Source organism: Mastigoproctus giganteus, chromosome 12, assembly GCF_048544385.1.
Source record: "Mastigoproctus giganteus isolate SK-2022 chromosome 12, ASM4854438v1, whole genome shotgun sequence".
Taxonomy (NCBI): Eukaryota; Metazoa; Arthropoda; class Arachnida; order Uropygi; family Thelyphonidae; genus Mastigoproctus; species Mastigoproctus giganteus.
The window spans coordinates 95,344,496-95,365,874 of NC_143586.1; the positions used below are offsets into that span (position 1 = coordinate 95,344,496).

The window sequence follows — 21,379 nt, forward strand, 5'->3', positions numbered from 1 at the left end:
TTCAGGTAAATTAATGGAGGCACTGGTTAAAGAAGCAATGCACGATCATCTAGATGAGACTTCAGTTATAGCTCGAACACAGCACGGGTGTGTTAAGGGGAAGTCTTTTCTGACTAATTTGATTGGATACTATGATGTAGTCACAAAGGAACTGGATGCAAAGAATAACTTTGATATCATATATTTGGATCTAAAAAAGCCTTTGGTACTGTTGCACATGGAATACTTCTGCACAAATTGGAGCAGTGTGGCATTGGAAGCAAATTGCTGCTATGGATAAAGGGATGGCTGAGTGGGAGAAGACAGAGAGTGGTAATCAATGGACACTGCTCTTCGTGGACTATTGTTATTAGTGGAGTCACTCAGGGTTCAGTGTTGGGTCCATTGTTGTTTTCTGTATTTATTAATGATATTGATGATGGTATATCAGGCTTAATGTCCAAGTTTGCAGACAAAACAAAGGTTTGGCAGGGTTGTTGATGACACTAATGACAGTACACTGCTGCAACAGGATCTAGAAAAGTTGAGCAGATGGCCTGAGAGGTGGCAAATGAAGTTTCTCATTGAAAAATGTAAAGTACTACATATGGGAAAGCAGTAATACCAGAGTAACATATCAACTTTGTGGTACCACACTGACAGTGGTAGAAATGAAAAGGTCTGGGGGTAACTGTGCAGGTAGATATGAAGTTTTCTGAGCAGTGCAGATGGTCTGCAAGAGTAGCTCATGGTGTCTTGTCAATGATATACAGGAATTTTTCTAGCAGGAATAAGGAGGTGATTCACCCTTTGTATAAGGCAATGGCCAGGCTGCACCTTGAGTACTGTATACAGGTCTGGAGGCCTCATTTTAAGAAGGATGTAGAGCTGTTGGAACAAGTACAGAGAAGGGCAACAAGATTAGTGAATTTAACAAAGGGTTTCTCCTATGATGAAAGGCTTAAATTTTGCAAATTACAGTGTCTGGAGACTAGGCACCTGCAAGGTGATAGCTTAAACAGATTCAAGCAGAACTTGACAAACATTTGGAGCGAGTGGATGGGTGAAAAAGGGTTTTTTTTTTGGGTGATGCTATATAAGCTTGCTTTCTTGCATCCTGTGCCTTTGCTAATGCTATTACACCACTACTTGAGGATGCGAAACTTAGTGCATTTTGGGAAAGGACGTCGGTATATAGCAGTTCAAATGTATTGTCAGCAGGTGATCTACAGGTAAAAGATGAGAGTTCTTGTTGTGTGGAAAAACTGTTTTCCCACCAAAGGAAGAAAACTGAGTTTAAAGAATAACACTCTGATTGGGTCGGGTTGAAATTAGATAGGCAGAGATACATAAATTAAAAGTAAATAAATAAGGTTCTCGCGCCACAAAAAGAGTGGTTTGTGGTTGTTGTTCGGAGATGTTCCAGATTTGCAGTGGTAGTTCTGGGTTCAGTTCGGGGTCCAGTTCTGGGTATGTCCTGCTATATAGTGAAGAGTTCTGCTGGGCATGTTTCTGTGCTAAAAGTTAATCCTGAAGTTGAGTAACAAGCCAGTCAGATAGTGCCCTGGCTTCTACTACTGCTGTGGCAATTTCCTTCAGTATTAACAGAAAACTGGTCCCAAAATAAGATAGTTCTGGAAGAGTTATACGGCAGAAATCAACTAAGAAGAAAGACTTCACTGCATTCCTTGGAAGGAATCTGCACAAAGGAATCCTACCGTGAAAGAGAAGGAAAGTAAGTCCTCTGAACTGTTGTATTGAAAAGGGTGCTTAGATAAAACTGTAATTATTTTAAAGGATGAATTTGAAGAAATTTACAGAAATGTTTAGAATTGAGTTGTAAAGAAAACTGATATTGCTAAATTAAGAGAGAGCTATAATGGAATTTGTAATATTAAGTCAGCTTATGGATTGCTGTTGTGAAGAAATCCATATTGCTGATTAATGGAAATATGAGGAAGTAATTACGATTGAATTAGATTAGTGTTTGTAGCTGTAGAAAGAGTTGATATTGTTAATTGAGAGAAATTTTATGGAAATGATAGCATGTATTAACAGATTAAATGAGAAAGATTAATAGATTAGATTTAAATAAATACCAATTATGTATATACAGCAGACTCTCGAATTACCGGGACCGGATTAAACGGAACACTTCAAGACTCCAAATTAAAAAAAAGGAAACAAAAAAAAAGAAAAAAAAAGGACCAAATTTCTAGTTTGTTTTAGTGCATCGCGTCAATTGCTGTCTTCCGTTGCACCACAAAAGGACAAATTTTGTTTTGTTATTTATGTCAAGGATCGAAATTTTTTTATGGTAAATATTTTTTTTGTTTAGAAATCGCGAAAATGATGGGTAAACACAAAAGAGTTGCGTTTGCAGTTAAACAAAGACTTGAAATTATTCAAAAGTTTGAAAACGATGCATCCGTTAAATCTCTAATGAACAATTATAATGTTGGTGACCAAACCATACGCCACGCTGTAAAAAATAAAGGGAAGCTATTAGATTTAAAATCGACATCGCAAAAAATAAAGGGAAGCATTGTATTGGACACACCAGTAGTACGTGGCAAGTTTTTTATCTATCACCACATTTTTTTACGTAGGTTACTGAACATTTTCGATACAGTAAATCCTCGACTTACGCAACTACGGATTTACATAAATTTGTTTTCACTCAATTTTTTCTTTTTAGGACTGTAAAATTTAAAAACAAAAAAAAACAACAACAAAAAAAATAATAATAATAAGCAATCAACAATGATTGCTTATTTGTGCATGCCACAAATAAGCAACACTTATTTGTGCGTGCTGTGGCACTCACAAATTGCACAAGTGAAATCGGAGTAACACGCAAAATAATAGGAAAAAAAAGAGAGGATTCTTACAATTATTTATGGGTTTTTTTTTTTTTTATATGACTGAAGATTTCAGTGAAGGAAGTGAACACATTTCACCATAATAATGTAGAAACCCACAGAATTTCAGCTATCGGTATTATCGCAAATGCAATAAGATCGAGTTTACTACCATTTATAACAGATTGCGCTAACAGAAACACCCAATAAGATGGAAAGTGCAAATTGTTTTTATTGTTTTTTGTTGACCTCCGGAAAGGTGTTTTAGTAAAATGTGAGCTCGTGCTCAGTGATAATAGTGAGTTTTTGGCTAAACCCTGTGAAGTTCTTTTCAGAAAATTTAATTTTGACCATTATCATGGTGCCGACTAAGAGAATAAGTGACAGCGATGCTAGTAAATCTACCAACAAAAGGATTTTTTTTGTTGTTATTTGGTTTTTAGGAGCATTAGCAACTAAGGCCATATTGCTCCGGATATGCGGTGGTCATTCCCTGACCTTTCCACATCCTCCGTATTTGGTGGCGACAGGCTCGAACCCCAGTCTAATCAAGAAGCGTGTGCTTCGCACTGCTGATCCTTCTCACCTGGCTACGGAGGCCCACCAACAAAAGGAATGCGATCGATTTGGATCAGAAAATTAAACTAATAAGATTGTATGAAAATGGTCAAATATTAACAAATATCGTGCTGAATTCAGATTTGTCAATAATAATATAGTAGCAATATGTTATTAGTCATTCCCAAGTTACGTAAAACTCGATGAAGTAAAGAAGTCCTGGAACGTATCTCTTACATATGTCGAGGACTTCTGTATTTTTGGATTAACCGGGAAATCGATTATCCGGGATTTGTTTTTTACCATCTATCCCGGAAAATCGAGAGTCTACAGTACTTGTAATTTTGTATGATAAATGACTTTTGTTTTATAATATTTTTGTCATTGCTCATGAGAAACTATGAGAAAATTTCTCAGCTTCTGTAAATTGTGATTTTTTAACACAGTCAGGTAGCTTGTGGGCCTTAGTGCTTGAGAGGAGCTACTGAGAAAATCATACAATGGCCAGTGGTGGCAATACTAAGGTACAGGGAAATAAAAATTAATAAATAACCCCCACATCTTAGATTGGGTTTCCTCACCAAGCTTTAACGTCAATCCCCTTCTTTTGTTAATATGGATATAGTGCTATAAAAAGTCAAAAAGAAAATAAGATTTTTGAAGATGAGGGAATAAAGGGGGGGAGGGTAAACTGCAACTCATCTATGACTATCTCAGTACAATAGCACCAACGAGCACAGAATCCAAAAGGATGTGTTCTACCACTAATTAAATATGCTCCAAAATTAGATCCAGTTTAAATGATAACACTATTGATTGCTTATGTTTCTTAAGAGCTTACTTTATTTGGACAGGTAATGTGAATGCTTAGACAACCAAATTTGCAGTTTCACTATGTATATTATTTATTTATTTTTTTTTTTTTTTTGTCTTTAGAACAACTGTGCATTTAATAATTTTTGTTAGAATATTTATTATTGCACCTAATTGTCATCAAAATTTATTGAGAAAATGTTTTTTTTTTTTTTTTAGAATACCAGTATCCCAGTTTCATAAATTAAAAAATACCGAAATACCAGTATTAAGGTTTTGACCAGTATTTTGAGCCCTAGCACTCCTATCTTTATTCCCAAGTATTTAACAACAGCATCATATCCTGATGCTCTTATAAGTGGATGCCTATGCCTATTCATGCTCAAATGACCTTTCAGCAGCATATGCACTGTTTTAGCTTCTGAGATGTGAAGTCCATTTACTCCAGGCCATTCCAACAAATTACCCAAAATTTTCCCTGCACACTCCTCAATTTGTGACCGTGCATTGCTATATACCAATATCAGCACTTCATCGGCATACACTATCACATCAGCCCCGACATAGTGTTGTTTTAAAAACTCATCAAGCATGATACACTAGGCCTGAGAACCGATCACTGAGCCCTGAGGACAACCTCTAATATTTCTTTCACAAAAATACTACTTAAATACTGAAAAAATTTTACTTTAACACTCAGTGGCTCTTATTCTGGATAGGATTCCCTCCCACCATAGCCTGTCGAATGCACCATGAATATCGACAAATACTCCTAAAACATACCATCTCTCATATACCTGGGTGTACTTCACCATCTTCACAGCGTCTTCTGTAGGTTTTCCTTTTCTATAACCATATTGGTTTTCACAAGACATATTTTTCTCTATATACAGAATCACGAATCTGCTAATACATAGCTGTTCATATGTTTCTGCTATTACCGATAACAAAGCAATTGGACAGTATGTTCCAAGCACACTGGGCATTTTATTTGGACTCTTTATAATCAATCTTAACAGAGCCGTCTTCCAGACCAGGGGAAAGGAACCCCATTCCAAACATTTATTAAACATATCTATCAATACAATTGGCCTTAACTGAAAAGATTTCTTCATCACTTTTATCTCAATTAAATCAAGGTCTGGCAATCAGTCATCCTTGGTGAGTGCAATCGCCTCTGAGACATCATTATACAGAAATGGTTGTTCTACATTCCAAGGCTAATATGAAGCATTGCCGTTGACGATATTCCGCTGTACCACAGAGTACTCAATTTCTAACTCTGGAAACAGCTCGTACAGAAGCATGCTCGTGGATTCATGCCAGTTTAAAGTATTTATATTTCTACAACTCACAGTATAATAAACATCATTAAAATTAACTTTATCAGTTATTAATTTAAAAATAGAACTCCTTGGTTCTCTTGATCCTCTTTCTTTTACATATTGCCTCCAAGAGGCTTCCTTAGCCTGACAAATGGCTTTTACATACTCTCTCCTTAACCTCTTATATTCTACTTTATAAACATCACTAGATAATAGAACTGAAACTGTTTTCTAATGTCACTTACTTCTCTTCTTTGTATTTTTAAACTATTATTCCACCAATTTACAGGTCTTTTCCTAAATTTCTTCCTCTGCATGCTGCACTTGGAGGCAGCATGCAGAATACTTTGCACCTCACTCAATACATCCCAGTTACATCATCAACTTGGGTACAAAAGGCCATGTTGAATCTTTCCCAGTTTGCAGTTTTTACTGCAAACCGTTTTATCAAACTCTTTATCCTCTCTTACGGCATCAGTGCTTCTTAATTCAAAAAAAAATTTCTCTATGGTCACTTGTTGAGAAATCTTCCACTACTCTCCAGCTTTCTATCCTATTATAAATAGCAACTGTACATAGTTAAATCTATAAAGGACTCCTCGTGTGTGGTTGGATACGTTGGCTGGTGTCTTCTTGCACATTCAGTACCTCCAGCCCTGAAGTAGAGAGGAAGTCTTCGAGAATCTCACTTCTCTCATTAGACTCCACACTACCCCATTGAAAATTCCTGTCCACCGCAGCCTGGTTCATTGGCCTATTTTGTAAATTGTAATTAATACAAGATGGATTCTCACTTTTATATATACAGTCTTTATACGTGCCGAGCCCTAGCACAGTGTCCACATATAAGATCTCTTTGACAATATTTTGATATATGACCATAATTCAGACATTAATAGCACTGAGTTACAGAGAAAATCTCACAATATTTATATGCCATCCAAAAGACATACAATCGATCTTTTTTCTTAATTTCATCCCATACCTTCGACCTGATCTCCAGCACCCAATTCATCATTTCTGAATTCTTGGACTTATTTATAGATAAAAATTCAATATTTCCATTAAACTCTTTTTTGGATATACCATATTCCTTACAGTTTTTAACCCATAACTGGTCTAGGAATTCTTCTTGCTCAATTTCCTTTTCATATCAAAAATAATAATTGTAGGATATATTGTTCTTGGTATGCTAAATTTAAGTCCAACCTGTTTAATTCGTGAACCCCTGATCTTGCTTATGTCATCATCTCCCTTTGCCTCCACTAGAACAACACAATCTCTAATAGTCCTAATATTCTTCACTTTTACATTCTTTAGTAATGGTCACACTTCTTTTAATACAGTTCTTTTTACTTTATCACTGGTTTTAAACTTTTCACCTACGGACTTGATTAAGACAACCTTTGAACCCTTTGGCTTTTCTTTCACTACACTGGCATAAGAAACCGTATCTCAAATTTTTTCTTGTAATCTTTCTTTCAACAACAGATTTTCCACATACACATGAAACAAATATGCTTTCCGTCTACTTCTTATTTCCATTACATGTTCAAATTCTTTTAATCTTGATCTTTCTTTATTGTGATCCATTCTTTTACTTTTTATTGATTCACCTGAACTTCTACTATCAGACCGATCTTTCTTAGCACTATTTCCAGCTCTCGACTTTTGCATCTTTGATTTAGAGTTCTCTCTCTGGCCTGCCAGAGAGAAATGAGGACCCAGGTCCTTGAGGGGGAATTCTTTGCAACGTTCTTCCTGAGAAAACCTCTATCTCAGTTAAGTCCTGTACCTGAAACCTGTTCTTCCCATTCATTGTCGGTAACATCCGAGGTCACTTCTCGTAGCACCTCTTCACTTATTGTTTCTTCAGGTTTAGTACTTTCTTCCATCTTCATATACAATATAAAAGAAAACAATAAATACTATGCACAACTAAAAGTTGTATCTCAAAACAATAAGAAACAAACTATTTTTCACACCTGGTTGGAATGCAATTCCATCAACAAGGAAAATTTAATTCTGAAAGATTTAGATAGCTGTAACCTTACTGTAATATATGTTTCATATTTTCAGTTTTCTAATTTATGTGTTTTAACAATCTTATATATTACTGGATTTTGTACTATATTTTAATTTTGAAAATAATTATTAAACAATCTTAACTGGTTTTTAGTTTTCTGTTTTACATGACTGGCAATATTTACATGAGTGATGCATGTCCTGATGAAAAGTGCAACATTCTGTATATATTACCACACAATTTGAAATGGGTATATCCTGATTTACCTGGCAGACATAAACCTTATTTTGATAGCTTTTCTTTACCTTTGCCTGAGATGATTCTTCTCCATTTGCTGGCTTCCTTTCTTCTGGATGATCCCCTGAGACTACTTTGGTTTTAAATTGTGCTAACTAGATCCAAAATAAAAAAAATAAAAGTTAACTACACTTCATTTGGAATGGAACTTGTAATATCATTGCAGAATAATAAAAAAAAAAAAAAAAAAAAACCCACACACAATTCAGGAAGGTAACTTAATTTTCAATTTTAAAAGTAATTCTATCTTTGATTTAAAAAAAACAAATTAAATAAATAACAATGATAATGTACAAGATAACAGATTCAAAATTCCTTTCACCCAAAGACACAGTTATAGATCGTCATTTGCAGAATATGTGTGTGTGTGTTTTTTTAGGCTGCTACTCTAATCAAACACACACTGGATTTGCAGAAGATGGTATGTTATTAGTTTTATATCATGGGGAACCTCATTTCCTTTTCCTGTGATTGGCTAGCTATAGCCCTAACTGATTTACAAAGGAATAATTTTCTTTAAGTTTCAGTTAGGTAATGTAATGTAATAATGCACTCAATAGAAAAGTTTTAGCTTTTCTTTGAAGTAAAATCCCTTTTCTTTCCAAGTTCAATATTCATGCACAGTAATCTAATTTACTGTGCATGATAATTTTGTTAATTGAATAGCAATATTAAAATAACTTCTGAATTGACAAATAATGCATCTTACCACATTCTTGGGGATACGTGGAGCACACCAGTGTGGTATTACTGAAAAAAATATAATACATATTTTCACGTATTGGCTCTTGTACATAAACTGTGATCTCCTGCCTAAAAATACCTATGAGAATAGACATAATTTATGAATTTTCTAGAAATGTACAAAATATTTTCATGAACCTGCCCCTGTATATAAAATGCAATCTCCTGATTGGCATAAACTATGAAGATGCATATAATTTATGAATTTTATAGAAATTTTATGAAATTTATTCTCTTCTTGAAGTATAACTATTTATCATTATTCTCAGGTTTAAAACTATAAACCTATACAAGATGGCAAGAGAACTACAAAAAAAATAATAAATAAATAAAAAAATTTAAAAAAAATGCATGCAGCCCAGAAACAGAATGACCGTTGCAGGAGAAGATCAATAGATTATTTCAGATATTTGACAATTTCAAATATCGGTCCTCTCAAGCTATGCAACTACAAAGGTTTTACAAGATACAGAAAAAATCAATAAGTAAAAAAATAAAGAGTGAATTTTTTATTTACAGAAACTACAGTGTATACACACAAGTTGATCACAAAACATGGTGTACCATGGTGTGGAAAAAAATAATGTATTAGAAGAATATTATTTTTAAAATCATTGTACTAACTGTTAAAATTTACTTTCTACTCTAAATTTTTGTAAAATAATAAGAGGAGTTTACCTCATATATATATAGTAAGTAGAACACTTGCGTATGATACGCTCCAGAAATTAAAACAAAAAAAATCGAAAACTTACATTAGAGTAAAAAATAAATAATTAAAAACCAATTTGTTTTTAATTTTTTTAATTTGATTTTTTCATTTTAATTTCTGGAGAGTATCATACGGAAGTGTTCTACATACTATATTGAGGTAAACTCCTCTTATTATTTTACAAATATTAATATCAACGTAGAATGTATTACAGCTCTGATTCATACTATCTTTTCTATTCTAAAATATCTGCAAATATAGTTGACATTCCAAAATCATTCACTACCAAATTAAATATATGAGCACTTATTAAATGAACAATAAAAGAAAATGAACAGTGAATTTAAAAATATATCACTATCAACAATATCAACACCTTTGCATATAATGCTTGAATTTTAGTTTAATTCAGCAATGCATTACTTTTCTTGGTAGACATCATTTTTGATGCAGACTTTTTCTTGGTGTCGGTCTAAGCCAATCTGTAATTCAGCTTCAATCAAAATTTTGACACCAGTTCTTGAAGTTTCTCTAGAAAATGCAACATAAAGTTGAGCACAACTACACACTCGATTGGATAAACATACTCTGGCTTTATTGAATGACTGAAATTTGCTAATGTCAGTGCAAATCCTAAATGAATTTAGAATTCTCATGGGGAGCGAAATTGATAGTGGGATCATTCTCATACACCAAGAAAACAAATCAGGACAAGAGATGATACGGCTGATGGAAAATATAAATGCAATAGAGATAGAATCAACTTATTTTCAGGTAAAGAATTTCAAGGGAGATTCTTGAAACCAATAATCATGGTTAGGAAAAATCTCAGATTTTAATCCCATAGAGTTGCTAATCTCTTTTTTACCTGTCTCCTTTGCCAACCACTTTCAAATAATAACATTATGGAGGCTGATTTCATACCTTATTTTCATAAATATCCAGATATAACTGAACTAAATTCTCATCACATCACAATCCTGTTCGTAGAAAATTATTTTAACAAAAAAAAAAAAAAACATAATCCTTTCAAGAATGTAAACCAATGAGAGTTTGGTCAACTAAATTTGTGAAACAACCTTTTAGTATTTATGGGAAAGTAACTCAAAATTTTAACTCACACCCCACTCCATATCTGATCTTCAGTGAACAGATAGATCGTCCGCACGTGCATGTGTGTGTGCTTAGTGGTGCATAAACTGCAGTGGCTTTAGTGCACCTAGCCATAGGGATGCATTAGAGGTAATTTTGAATTGAAGCCACTTCAATTTCATATTAGAAATCTATTTAGAGTCGATAATAGACTCCAATTTTTTTCAGAAAGCAGAAAAGTTCATTAATATTTGCCTCATCACCAATAATATGCACTACTGATATTGGTTCTTGCAGTTCAGTCAGAGAGAGCAGGACTGATGTTCTGTCCTGGTGATATAAGTCAATAAGAATACGTTTGACTGTTAGAAGTGCTGAGCAGTTTGGACACTAAGGTGGATCATCGCGTTTGAGTGAAACGAGGTGGGTCAGATGAGTATGTCCTATTCTTGCCCATGCAAGTATCACTTCTTCCCTTCTAGTTGTCTGGATGCTTGAGTGGCAAAATTTTGGTTCCTGTTTCAACAGGAAAAGTTTGTTATTAGTCAGGGAGTGTGTCATAGCTCTTTCCACTGTTGAAGGCATGCTGCTTCTATAATGACACCATGGTCAGAGGTTGGAATACAGACAGAAGTCAAATCTAAAGTTGAGTGATTTTTTGATATTTTAAAGATATATCTGCCAGTTCTGCCAGAAGATATATCTGCCTTTACACCTCCGCAAGGAGGTGTAAAGGGGGTTTGTGAGCTTCAATATATAGACTGAGTTGGAGATGTCCTGAAGGCTCTAAGTGCAATCTGTAATGCATTGTGTTGTGTAGGGTGCAGCCAGTGTAGTACACTCCTTCGGGCAGAATTACAGACTGGAGTCCCATAATCCAAATGGGATCTAATCAGTGCCCTATATAATCAGAGCAATGATGTACAAACTGCTCCCCAAGACAGGGCAGATTAAGCTCTTAGTATGTTCATTTTTTTGAGACAGGTATTACATACAAATTTAATATGTTTAAGGAATTTTAACTTGTTGTCAAGGGTTAATTCAAAGAATCTGATGCTGCTGGCAATCGGAATGTTAAATTCTGACATGTGAAGTTCAGAATCTGAATGCAATTTCCATTGATTGCAAAAATGTATAGTAACAGTTTTCTGTTGTGAAAGATAATAGCCATTGAGCACTTCCCACTTTTGTTCTTTATTCACGTATATCTGTAACTGATGTTCAACATATCTCGTATTCTGAGAATGGCAAGAAAGAGAGAGATCATCAACATAAAGGTAAGCTTCGACAGTATATATATGGAAGTTCTTTTGTAACAGAGTCAATTCTAAAGGCAAAAAGGGTTGCACACAGTACAGACCCTTGTGAAACTTCCTTCTTCCTGCAAGAATGTTGTAGAAAGGAAGTCAAAATATCGCACTTGAAAAGAATGACTCCATAAAGTTCTTAATAAATATAGCAAGTTGCCTTGTAAACCAAGAGCATGAAGGTCTATGAGAATGATGTGATGGCAGGTAGTATCAAATGCCTTCTCTGTGTCTATAGAGACCATAATAAGGTGTTCATTTTTCACAAAGTCACTGTGAATTGTGGACTCAGCCTTAATCATGAGATCTAAGGTAGACCTGTTTTGTCAAAAGCCATGCTGATTATTACTCATTAGATGTTGGTCTTCAATGATCCAAACAAGTCACCTGTGGTTCATTTTCTCAAGGATTTTACTGAAGCAATTGGAGAGGGAAATTGGCCGGTAACTATAAGCACTGCGAGGATCTTTTCCAGGTTTCAAAAAGGCCAAAACTGTGGCATGGTGCCAAGATGCAGGATAAATGTTTTCCAGAAATATTCGATTACAAAATAAAAGCAGCAGTTGCAAATGTTTGTCATCAAGGTTCTGTAACATGATGTGATATTTTCCCTCCGGCCCTGCAGCACTGTTGCATGTTGTCCTAACGGCTTGTAGAAGTTTCGAATACTGAAGAGGCTGGTTATACAGTAAAATTAGAGAAGTACGAAAGTTTATGGGTCATTGTTCAGTGATGTTCTTGATATTCTGGAATTCCAGGGAATAGCTTGATGCTGCTGAGACTTGGGCAAAGGTTTTGTCCAGAGCATTTGCTATATCCAGAGGAGCAGAGAGTTCTTGCACATTCCAGGAAAGGATTGTGGAAGGGATGGTTGGAAACTTGCCAGAAAGCTAATTTTCTTCCACATTAATTTGGAGTCAGTGTTTCTATTTACAGTAGACAAAAACTGAGTCCAAGAATCCTTCTTGGATTGTCTTTGAATGGGACATGCTTTTGCCCTTAGTTTCTTATAGTTAATGAGAGTAGCTGTGGTTGGGGATCGTCGAAATAAATTCCACGCTTTATTTTTTTCCCTCTTTGCTTTCGTGCATTCATTATTTCACCAGCAGTTAAAATGTTGTTGGGCTGGAGGATTCAAAAAGGGAATAAGAATTTTTAGCTGTTGATAACAAGTGGGATGTGATATATTCCATCATATATGGACTGTAATCATATAATTTCCTCATCCAAGGTGATAGTCGACTGAAATTTGACCCAGTTGGCAAGAGAGAATTTCCATTTCCTGCAGAGTTCAGCAAATGGTGGTTTTGTAGTGAGCATATTACAAATAATTGGGAAATGATCACTGCCCATAGGATCATTCATAACAGACCATTCCATGGCTGGAACCAGTACTGGGTAGCATATAGAGAGGTCAATTGCAGAAGTTTGTCCATTTGGCAATTGTATGCGAGTAGGTTCACCTGTATTAAGAATGGTAAGGTTTTACTTATCTAGAAAGGTTTTAATCAGTAGGCCATGTCTATTTAATTTAGAAAATTCCCATAAGGAGTGGTTGCCATTGAAATCCCCCAACAGACAGACAAGGGAAGGTAACTGTACGGAGTTTTACAGATCTTGGTAAGAAAAGTTATGATTTGGTGGAAGATAGATTGAAACTAGTGTTATCGCAATCTGAGTAATGAAACATACAACAGCTGCTTCAATTTCTGTTAGAAAAACAATTTGCTTGGTTGGGAGATGTGAGTTGATCAAAATGGCTACACCACCACAGGCTGCATTCAATGTATTGCAATCTTTTCGATATAAAGAGTAGTTCTTTATGGAAGTGGAAATTTGTGAAGTTAAATAGGTTTCCTGTAAGCAGAAACCAACTGGAGAGTAGCGATGCATTAGGTCACGAATATCATCATTATTGCTACGAAGTCCCCTACAACTGCACTGTAAAATATAAACCATTGCTTGAGATGAGTAAAAGGAGCTGAATCTGACTGCTTTTTCAGTATGGCAGTTTTATGGTGTTCGGACTTCTGTCATTTTTTGGAAATATAGGCTGACCAGTGTCCATATCTTCTTCCACAAATATTTCAAAAATTGGATCTTCCTGGTTGGATGAGTAATCAGTATTAATGGAGGTGTCTTAGATATTCTTTCTTGAATTGGAAGTTTTACTATGTGAAGTAGTAGCAATCATTGGTGGGGAAGGACATGTCACTAGTATCATAAGAGGAGTGTTACTTCATTTAGGTTCGATTTGAAAGACACAACACAATCATCTTTTAGCTGCAGAGCAAAAGAGGCATGCCAAAATCTTTATTTTTATCACTTCTATCTAGACTAAATCAGCTAAATAAAGTTAACAGCATATGTTCCTGACAAATACTGTTTGTTATTTTAGCAGATTCAGTTACACTGTGAACTGCTGTGTTATAAAAAAAAATACAGATGTTAATAGTATTTTCAATGAGACCTATCAAATTATGCAACAATTGCAAAAATAAATAAGTAAAACTTCTCTAGTTTTTCCCATTTTAGATTTACCAAATTCATGCTTTTGAGATTTCATACTTCAAGCTGAAGAAACAAATAAAATAAATATACAAGATGGTAAAAGGTTGTGTAGATTTTTTTTAATGCTAGTAATTTTGTTTAATGCAACTGAAATAATTTGTAAATTATCTCACTACTTACATTTCAATGTACCAGCAAAAGGGAGATAATCGCCTATTTATTTAATGTTCGAGGTACTACTGCTGCAGCACTTGCAAACTTACTGGTCTCTCATCAGGCCACCATTACCGAACTTATGAAGCCTGGTCAATAATGTATCAAATCTAACTGAACAGCCAAGTTAAGGAAGTTAGTTAAGAAAGAAAAACTCATAATTAAGCATATAACAAAAAGCTATATGTAGTTTTAAACCCTAATACCGGACCAGTTCTGCATTATACTAGTGTTTCTAGAGCAACAATGACCTATTTTTAAAATAAATATTATTTGTATATCTTCTCAAATTAATTTTTCATTTGCACACATCCATGGTTCAGTGTTGGGCCCATTGTTGATTTCAATATTTATTAAAGATATTGATGAAGGCACATCAGACAATGTAAGTTTGCAAATGACACAAAGGTTGGCATGGTAGTTAATTATAATAATCAGGGTATGCTACTGCAAAAAGATTTAGACAAATTAGACAGATGGGTCGAGAAGTGGCAATTGAAGTTTAATATACACACAAATGCAAGGTACTTAATATGGGGAGCAGTAATCCCAGATTAATGTATCAGCTATGGTAGCACACTGAGGGCAGGGGAGAATGAAAAAACCTGAGAGGGTAATTGTGCAGTCAGATATAAATTCTCTGAGCAGTGTAACTAGGCTGCCAGGGCAGCTCACGGGGTTTTGTCAATTATATACAGGAATTTTGCCAGCAGGGATAAGGTGATTATACCATTGGATATAATGCAATGGCCAGACCGCATCGTGAATACTGCACACAGATCTGGAAACTTCATTTAGGAAAGATGTGGATCTGTAGGAATGGGTGCAGAAAAGAGCAACACTGTTGGTGAGGGAAGCAAAGGGTACTTATAACCAGGAAAGGCTTCGGTTCTGAAAATTACATCTGCAGATGAGATTGCTATGAGCAGATGTGACTGAGGTGTTTAAGGCTCTGAAAATATTGAGTAAACTCAATGCTGATGAAACCTTTCCTATTGCTCAGACTATGCATATGAGGGGGCACAAATTCAAACTCCGGAAGAATGGTTGAAGGTTGGCTATGCAGAAATTTGCCTATATCTAGAGTGAGGGTGGTTGATGTTGGAAAAACTCCCATCTGGTATTGTAGAGGTCAGCAGTTTAAATAAATTGAAGGAAGTGCTAGATAAACTGTTAGAGGGGATGGTCAGTTGAAATGGGAAACATTGGCTCTTTTTTTTTTTGGCTAATGCTGTATAAGCTTACTTTCTTGAATCATTCGCCACTACTGTTACCACTATTATTATTATTATTACTACTACTACTACAACTAATAATAATGATGATAATAAATATTCAATTTCTAAAGTCAGAAATAAATATTTTGTAAAAGTTGATCATATTTAAGGATATTTTGGAAGTGCACTGGTAAATGTTAATAATTGGTATTCTTCAAATATAATGCATATGCAAGGCAGCAATTTTAATGTTACCCAGAAGTATGCCAGATTCTGAAATGGACTTGTCTACCACAGATTTTTTTTTTTTTTTTTGACTAATGCTGTATAAGCTGTTTTTTGCATCATTTGCCACTACTACCATTATTATCATTACTACTACAGCAGGCCCCCGTTATAACGCGGTTCGCTTTACGCTGATTCGCTATAACGCTGTTCTTATATTATAACCCGTATCTGACTATAACGCTGTCACAGATCACTATAACGCTCTTTTACAGATTACATTTTTGACATATTTAACGAAATCGTTTCATTTGATGGAGTCGATAGCTTGAAAATGAATAGCAAAACAGCATTAAAACGTTTCCCACGCCGACTTGAGAAATTTTCCCACGCTCAGTGAAATTTTCTCGCACGCTAATTTAATTGCAGTACAGTGACTTGTTACGTAGTTCCGAGATCAACATTTTAAAAAATGATCAAATATATTGCTTGTAATATTTGCGTTATATGCATTTACCGAAGTCTAGTCATCACTCAGTGGAGTATTAGACATCGTGCATAACGGAAAGTTTACTTGAACATTGTATCATAATTAATTCAACCAACGCAGTTACATTTTCGAATAGCTAATAATGACCGATAGGAATGAAAAAGCAACAACGTCTGGGCGCAGTACGAAGACTATAAATGTAAGAAAAAGAGTGAATTTGAAAATTAAATTAGACGTTTTGAAGCGAATCGATTCAGGTCCAAGACAAGCGGATGTGTGCCATAATTTAGGACTTGCCACTTTAACTGTAAGAACAATTATAAAAAAATAAAGAATTAATTTTAGCAGCGGGAAAGATAGCTGTTCCACTGCAAGCAACAGGACTAGGCCGGCTATTAGGATTGAAATGGAAAGACTTTAATTTTATTGAAGATAATATTCCAATGCAGAATTCAGTTAAGTTAAATATTAAAAAGAGAGAGAGAGAGAGAGAGAGAGAGAGAGAGAGAGAGAGATTAGCCAATATGATGATCTGAAGAAAACTCGCCTAAAAAAAAAAAAAAAATGTGGAACCATTTAAAACTGGTAAGGGCTGGTAGAATAGATTTAAAATCCAGGGAGAAGTCGCTAGTGCAGATCAAGGAGCCGAAACTTTCAAAAAAGAACTTGTTAAAATTATTGAAGAGGGGTATTGTGTGTTATACTTCTCAACAAGTTTTTAACATAGATGAAGCAGGACTTTTGTGGAAACGAATGCCTAAATGAAGTTTCATATTGAAAGAAGAAAAAAACATGCCAGGTTTCAAAGCGGCAAAGGATCGGTTGACTTTATTGTTGGGTGGTAACGCTGCGGGGAATTTAAAATTAATACCCCTTTTAGTTTATTTGGAAGAGGGCCAAAGTTCATCTCAAAATCCACACATTTTTCATGATTAAATTCATCAATTAAATGAAATCAATTAAATTCATTATTTTAATTGGAATTTTAAGTTTACTCTTGATACGCAAGTAGTTACCACATAATTATACGTATGTAATGCAGAATATTTTATATGTGCAAATATCTGAATATTAAATATTTTGACCGACATTTGTGCATCTTTTCATTACTGTTTATTATTCATTAGGAAATATCCTATGGCACCGACCGCAGCTCATAAATACATATGTTACCTTATGGGAAAGCGGGGCTCGCTTAGCGCGGATTCACTTAGCGCTCTGTTTTTCCGGAACGAATGATCAGCGTTAAGCGGGGGTCACCTGTATTACTAATAATAATATTAATTACACAAATTCTAATTCAGAAATAGATATTTTTGAAAAGTTGACAGTATTCAAAGCTATTTGTAATATACAGTGGAAAATATACAGATTCTGTGATACACTTGCTATGAGCACTAGCAAGACTTTTGTGAATTTACTGGATGATTGTTTTCTATAGCAGCATATTCAAGAGGCAACCAGAGGAAGTAATACCCTTGATCTAATTATCAGTAGTGATTATTCATGCATTAAGAATCTGCAAATAAAGGAACCACTAGGTGGTGGTGGTCGAAGTATACGGATGTGGAATTTACTTAAAGATGTAATTTAAGGAAGATTACAAGAAATCCTTGGCAAAGGATGCTACGAAAAATGGCATAGACTTGTCTACTTATGTGAAGGCTCTAGAAAGAAGGGTATTAATCAGTTTGGTCCACTTGATATCAATGGGTCGACTGTTGTAGATGATCCTATTTGGGTAGCTGACAAACTGAATGAGTATTTTGCATCTACATTCACATATGAGGAATTCTGTATGGAAGTTGAGACCAGAAGTTTATCAAATTTTAGGAGGTAAATAAATGATTTTGTAATGACTGTGGGCAACTTGGAGGAGAAATTGTTGAAGTTAAACACAAGAAACGTGCCTGGGATGGATGAGATCTATCCAGTTATATTAAAGGAGGTTCCCACAGACAAGACTGCAGTTATAGTTCAGACACAACATGGGTTTGTTAAAATGGGAAGCCTTGCCTGACCAATTTGATTGGATACTACAATGTTGTCACAAAGGAACTGAATGCAAAAAATAATTTTGATATGATATACTTGGATTTCAGAAAAGCTTTTGATACTGCTGCATACGGAAGACTGGTGTACAGATTGGAGCAGTAGTAAGGCATTACGGTAAAATTTCTGCAAGGGATAAGGGGATAATCAGCATTAGTGTTAGCATTAATTGAGGCATACAATGCAAGAAAGCAAGCTTATGCAGCATAAGCCAAAAAAACCCCCTTGTTTTTCATCCATCCATTCACTTCAAATGCCTAAATTTATTTAAGCTATCAACTTCCACAACAAGATAACTAACCCGCAGGCTAAAGGCAAATTTCTGCACATCTATTCTACAACTGCCTTTCCACAATTTGTATCTATGCCCCCTGAGGTTTGCAATCTGAGCAAGAGGAAGATGTCTGCCAGGGGCAAAAGTTGATGACGTTGTAGAGCGGATATCATCTTTTAAGGGCACAAAAGGTGATATAGTTGTACACGTTGGCACTAATGACATTAAGAGTAGGAGACCGGCGGAATTACTTGACAAGCACAGGTCACTGATGAAAAAAAGCCGTGAATTAGGGTTGAAATTGAAAGTGTCTGCAATTCTGCCCAGACACGATAGGAGGGAGTATATGATGAGAGCCCTGTCAATCAATTCGGCCCTGGAAAGATTGTGCAGGGCTCAAGGGGTAGAATTTTTTTCAGCCTGGTCTGTACTTGTTAACAAGTACAGCCTGGTCTGTACTTGTTAACAGGAGAGACTGCTTCTACAGGGATGGGATACACTTAAATAGAAAGGGTGCAAGAATGTTTGCTGATGCTATCGAGGCAATGTTAGGTGGGTCGGAAAACTGCTAGATTGGGTGGATACAAGGACTAATAGATTAACAGTAGCCACTGGCAGAGGTGAAAGTGATTCTTGCACTGCTTCTATTGGAATGAGCCGCAGCCTGGAAAATAAGATGCAGGATATTTCAGAGACTGCTGGGAATCATTGGGGTACAAGTAAACACATGGGTTGTGTTAGGGTAGCTAAGAAAAAGAACAGGTGCATGTATACTTGTGTGTACACCAATGCTAGGAGTTTAGTAAATAAATTTGATGAATTTGAGGTATTGCTCAAAACATCAAAGGCAGATATTGTGGGGATTTCAGAGACGTGGTGTCACACAGATATAAGAAATGCAGAACTGGAATTTGGGGAGTACAATGTCTACAGAAAGGATAGACAGGATAGGAAGGGAGGAGGGGTTATGCTATTAGTTAAAAAACACATAAAATCCAAGGAAGTGAAGCCAGTCGACATCGCTGGACAGTGCAGTGTCGAGTCAGTTTGGTGTGACATAAGCATTGGGAGATCAAAATTGAGAGTAGGAGTGTGCTATAGGCCTAATGACTCTGATGAGTATAATAAGAAACTGTTCGGAGAAATAGAGTGGGCCAGTAAATCAGAGAGTCTTATAATGGGGGATTTTAATTTCCCAGATATTGACTGGAATTTGGGGGCTGGTCACTCACACAGTAGCAAGGCTTTTGTGGATTTATTGGATGATTGTTTTCTACATCAGCATGTTCGGGAGGCAACTAGAGGGAGTAATACTCTTGATTTGATTATCAGTAGTGATTCTTCATGCATTAAGAATCTGCAGATAAATGAACCACTTGGTGGCAGTGATCACAGTGTGCTGAAGTGGGAGTTACTCAAAGAGGTAACTACCATTAGGGGTAAAGGGAAGGGGTATTGCTTTCGTAAAGGCGACTACAATGGACTGAGACAGTATTTAAATTCTATACAGTGGGATCAACTGATGATATTGCCAACAGCAAATTCAAAATGGGAAGCATTCAAAGAACTTATCGTGGAAGCTACTAGGCTTTACATACCAACTAAGAAATATTGTTCAAGGTTTAGGCCTAAATGGTTGTCAGATGAACTAATGAGGCATATGGCAGAGAAGAAAAATGCATGGGATACATACAAATTAACACGTGACACGGACGCCTATGATAGATACAAGTTGATCTGTAACCAAGTTACAAAGGAGGTTAGGCAGGCGAAGGCAGATTACGAGAGATCCTTGGCAAGGGATGCGAAGAAAAACAGCAAAGAGTTCTTTACTTATGTAAACTCTAGAAGGAAGGGGATGAATCAGATTGGTCCACTTGAGATCGATGGGTCAACTGTTGATGACCCTGCTCGGGTAGCTAACAAACTAAATGAATATTTTGCATCGACATTCACACATGAGGAGTTATTCAGCGAGGGGAATGCCAGAGGTGTATTCAACTCTAGCAGTAAGCTAGAGAATCTTGTAATAACTGAGAGCAAAGTGGAGGAGAAATTGTTGAAGATAAACACAAGAAAGGCACCTGGGGTGGATGGGATCTATCCAGTTATATTAAAGGAGGCAGCAAAGGAGGTAAGCAAACCCTTAGCCATAATTATGAGAGCTTCCTTGGACTCAGGGGAGGTACCCATTGACTGATGTGCAAATGTGACCCCAATTCACAAAGGGGGATCAAAGGCTGACACAAGTAATTATAGACCTGTGAGTTTAACTTCTGTTCCCGGAAAATTAATGGAGGCACTGGTGAAAGAAGCACTGCAGGATCATCTAGACAAGACTTCAGTTATAGCTAGGACACAGCATGGTTTTGTTAAGGGGAAGTCTTGCCTGACCAATTTGATTGGATACTATGATGCAGTCACAAAAGAACTGGATGCAGGGAATAACTTTGATATTATATACTTGGATCTTAGAAAGGCTTTTGATACTGTTGCACATGGAAGACTGCTGCACAAATTGGAGCAGTGTGGCATTGGAGGCAAGTTGCTGCTATGGATAAAGGGGTGGTTGAGGGGGAGAAGACAGAGAGTGGTAATCAATGGACACTGCTCATCGTGGACTAATGTTATTAGTGGAGTCCCTCAGGGTTCAGTATTGGGGCCTTTATTGTTTTCTGTATTT

General features: G+C 35.9%; 1 protein-coding gene across 1 annotated transcript in view; it reads right to left on the bottom strand.

The window, feature by feature from the left end:
• The window catches only part of LOC150077286 (liprin-alpha-1-like), a 1,048,988-nt gene that overhangs the window by 627,469 nt on the left and 400,140 nt on the right, over positions 1-21,379 (bottom strand). The window contains exon 5 of the mRNA XM_090386159.1: positions 7,868-7,954. Coding sequence (XP_090242285.1) covers positions 7,868-7,954 — 87 coding nt within the window. The remainder of the gene's footprint in view (positions 1-7,867; positions 7,955-21,379) is intronic.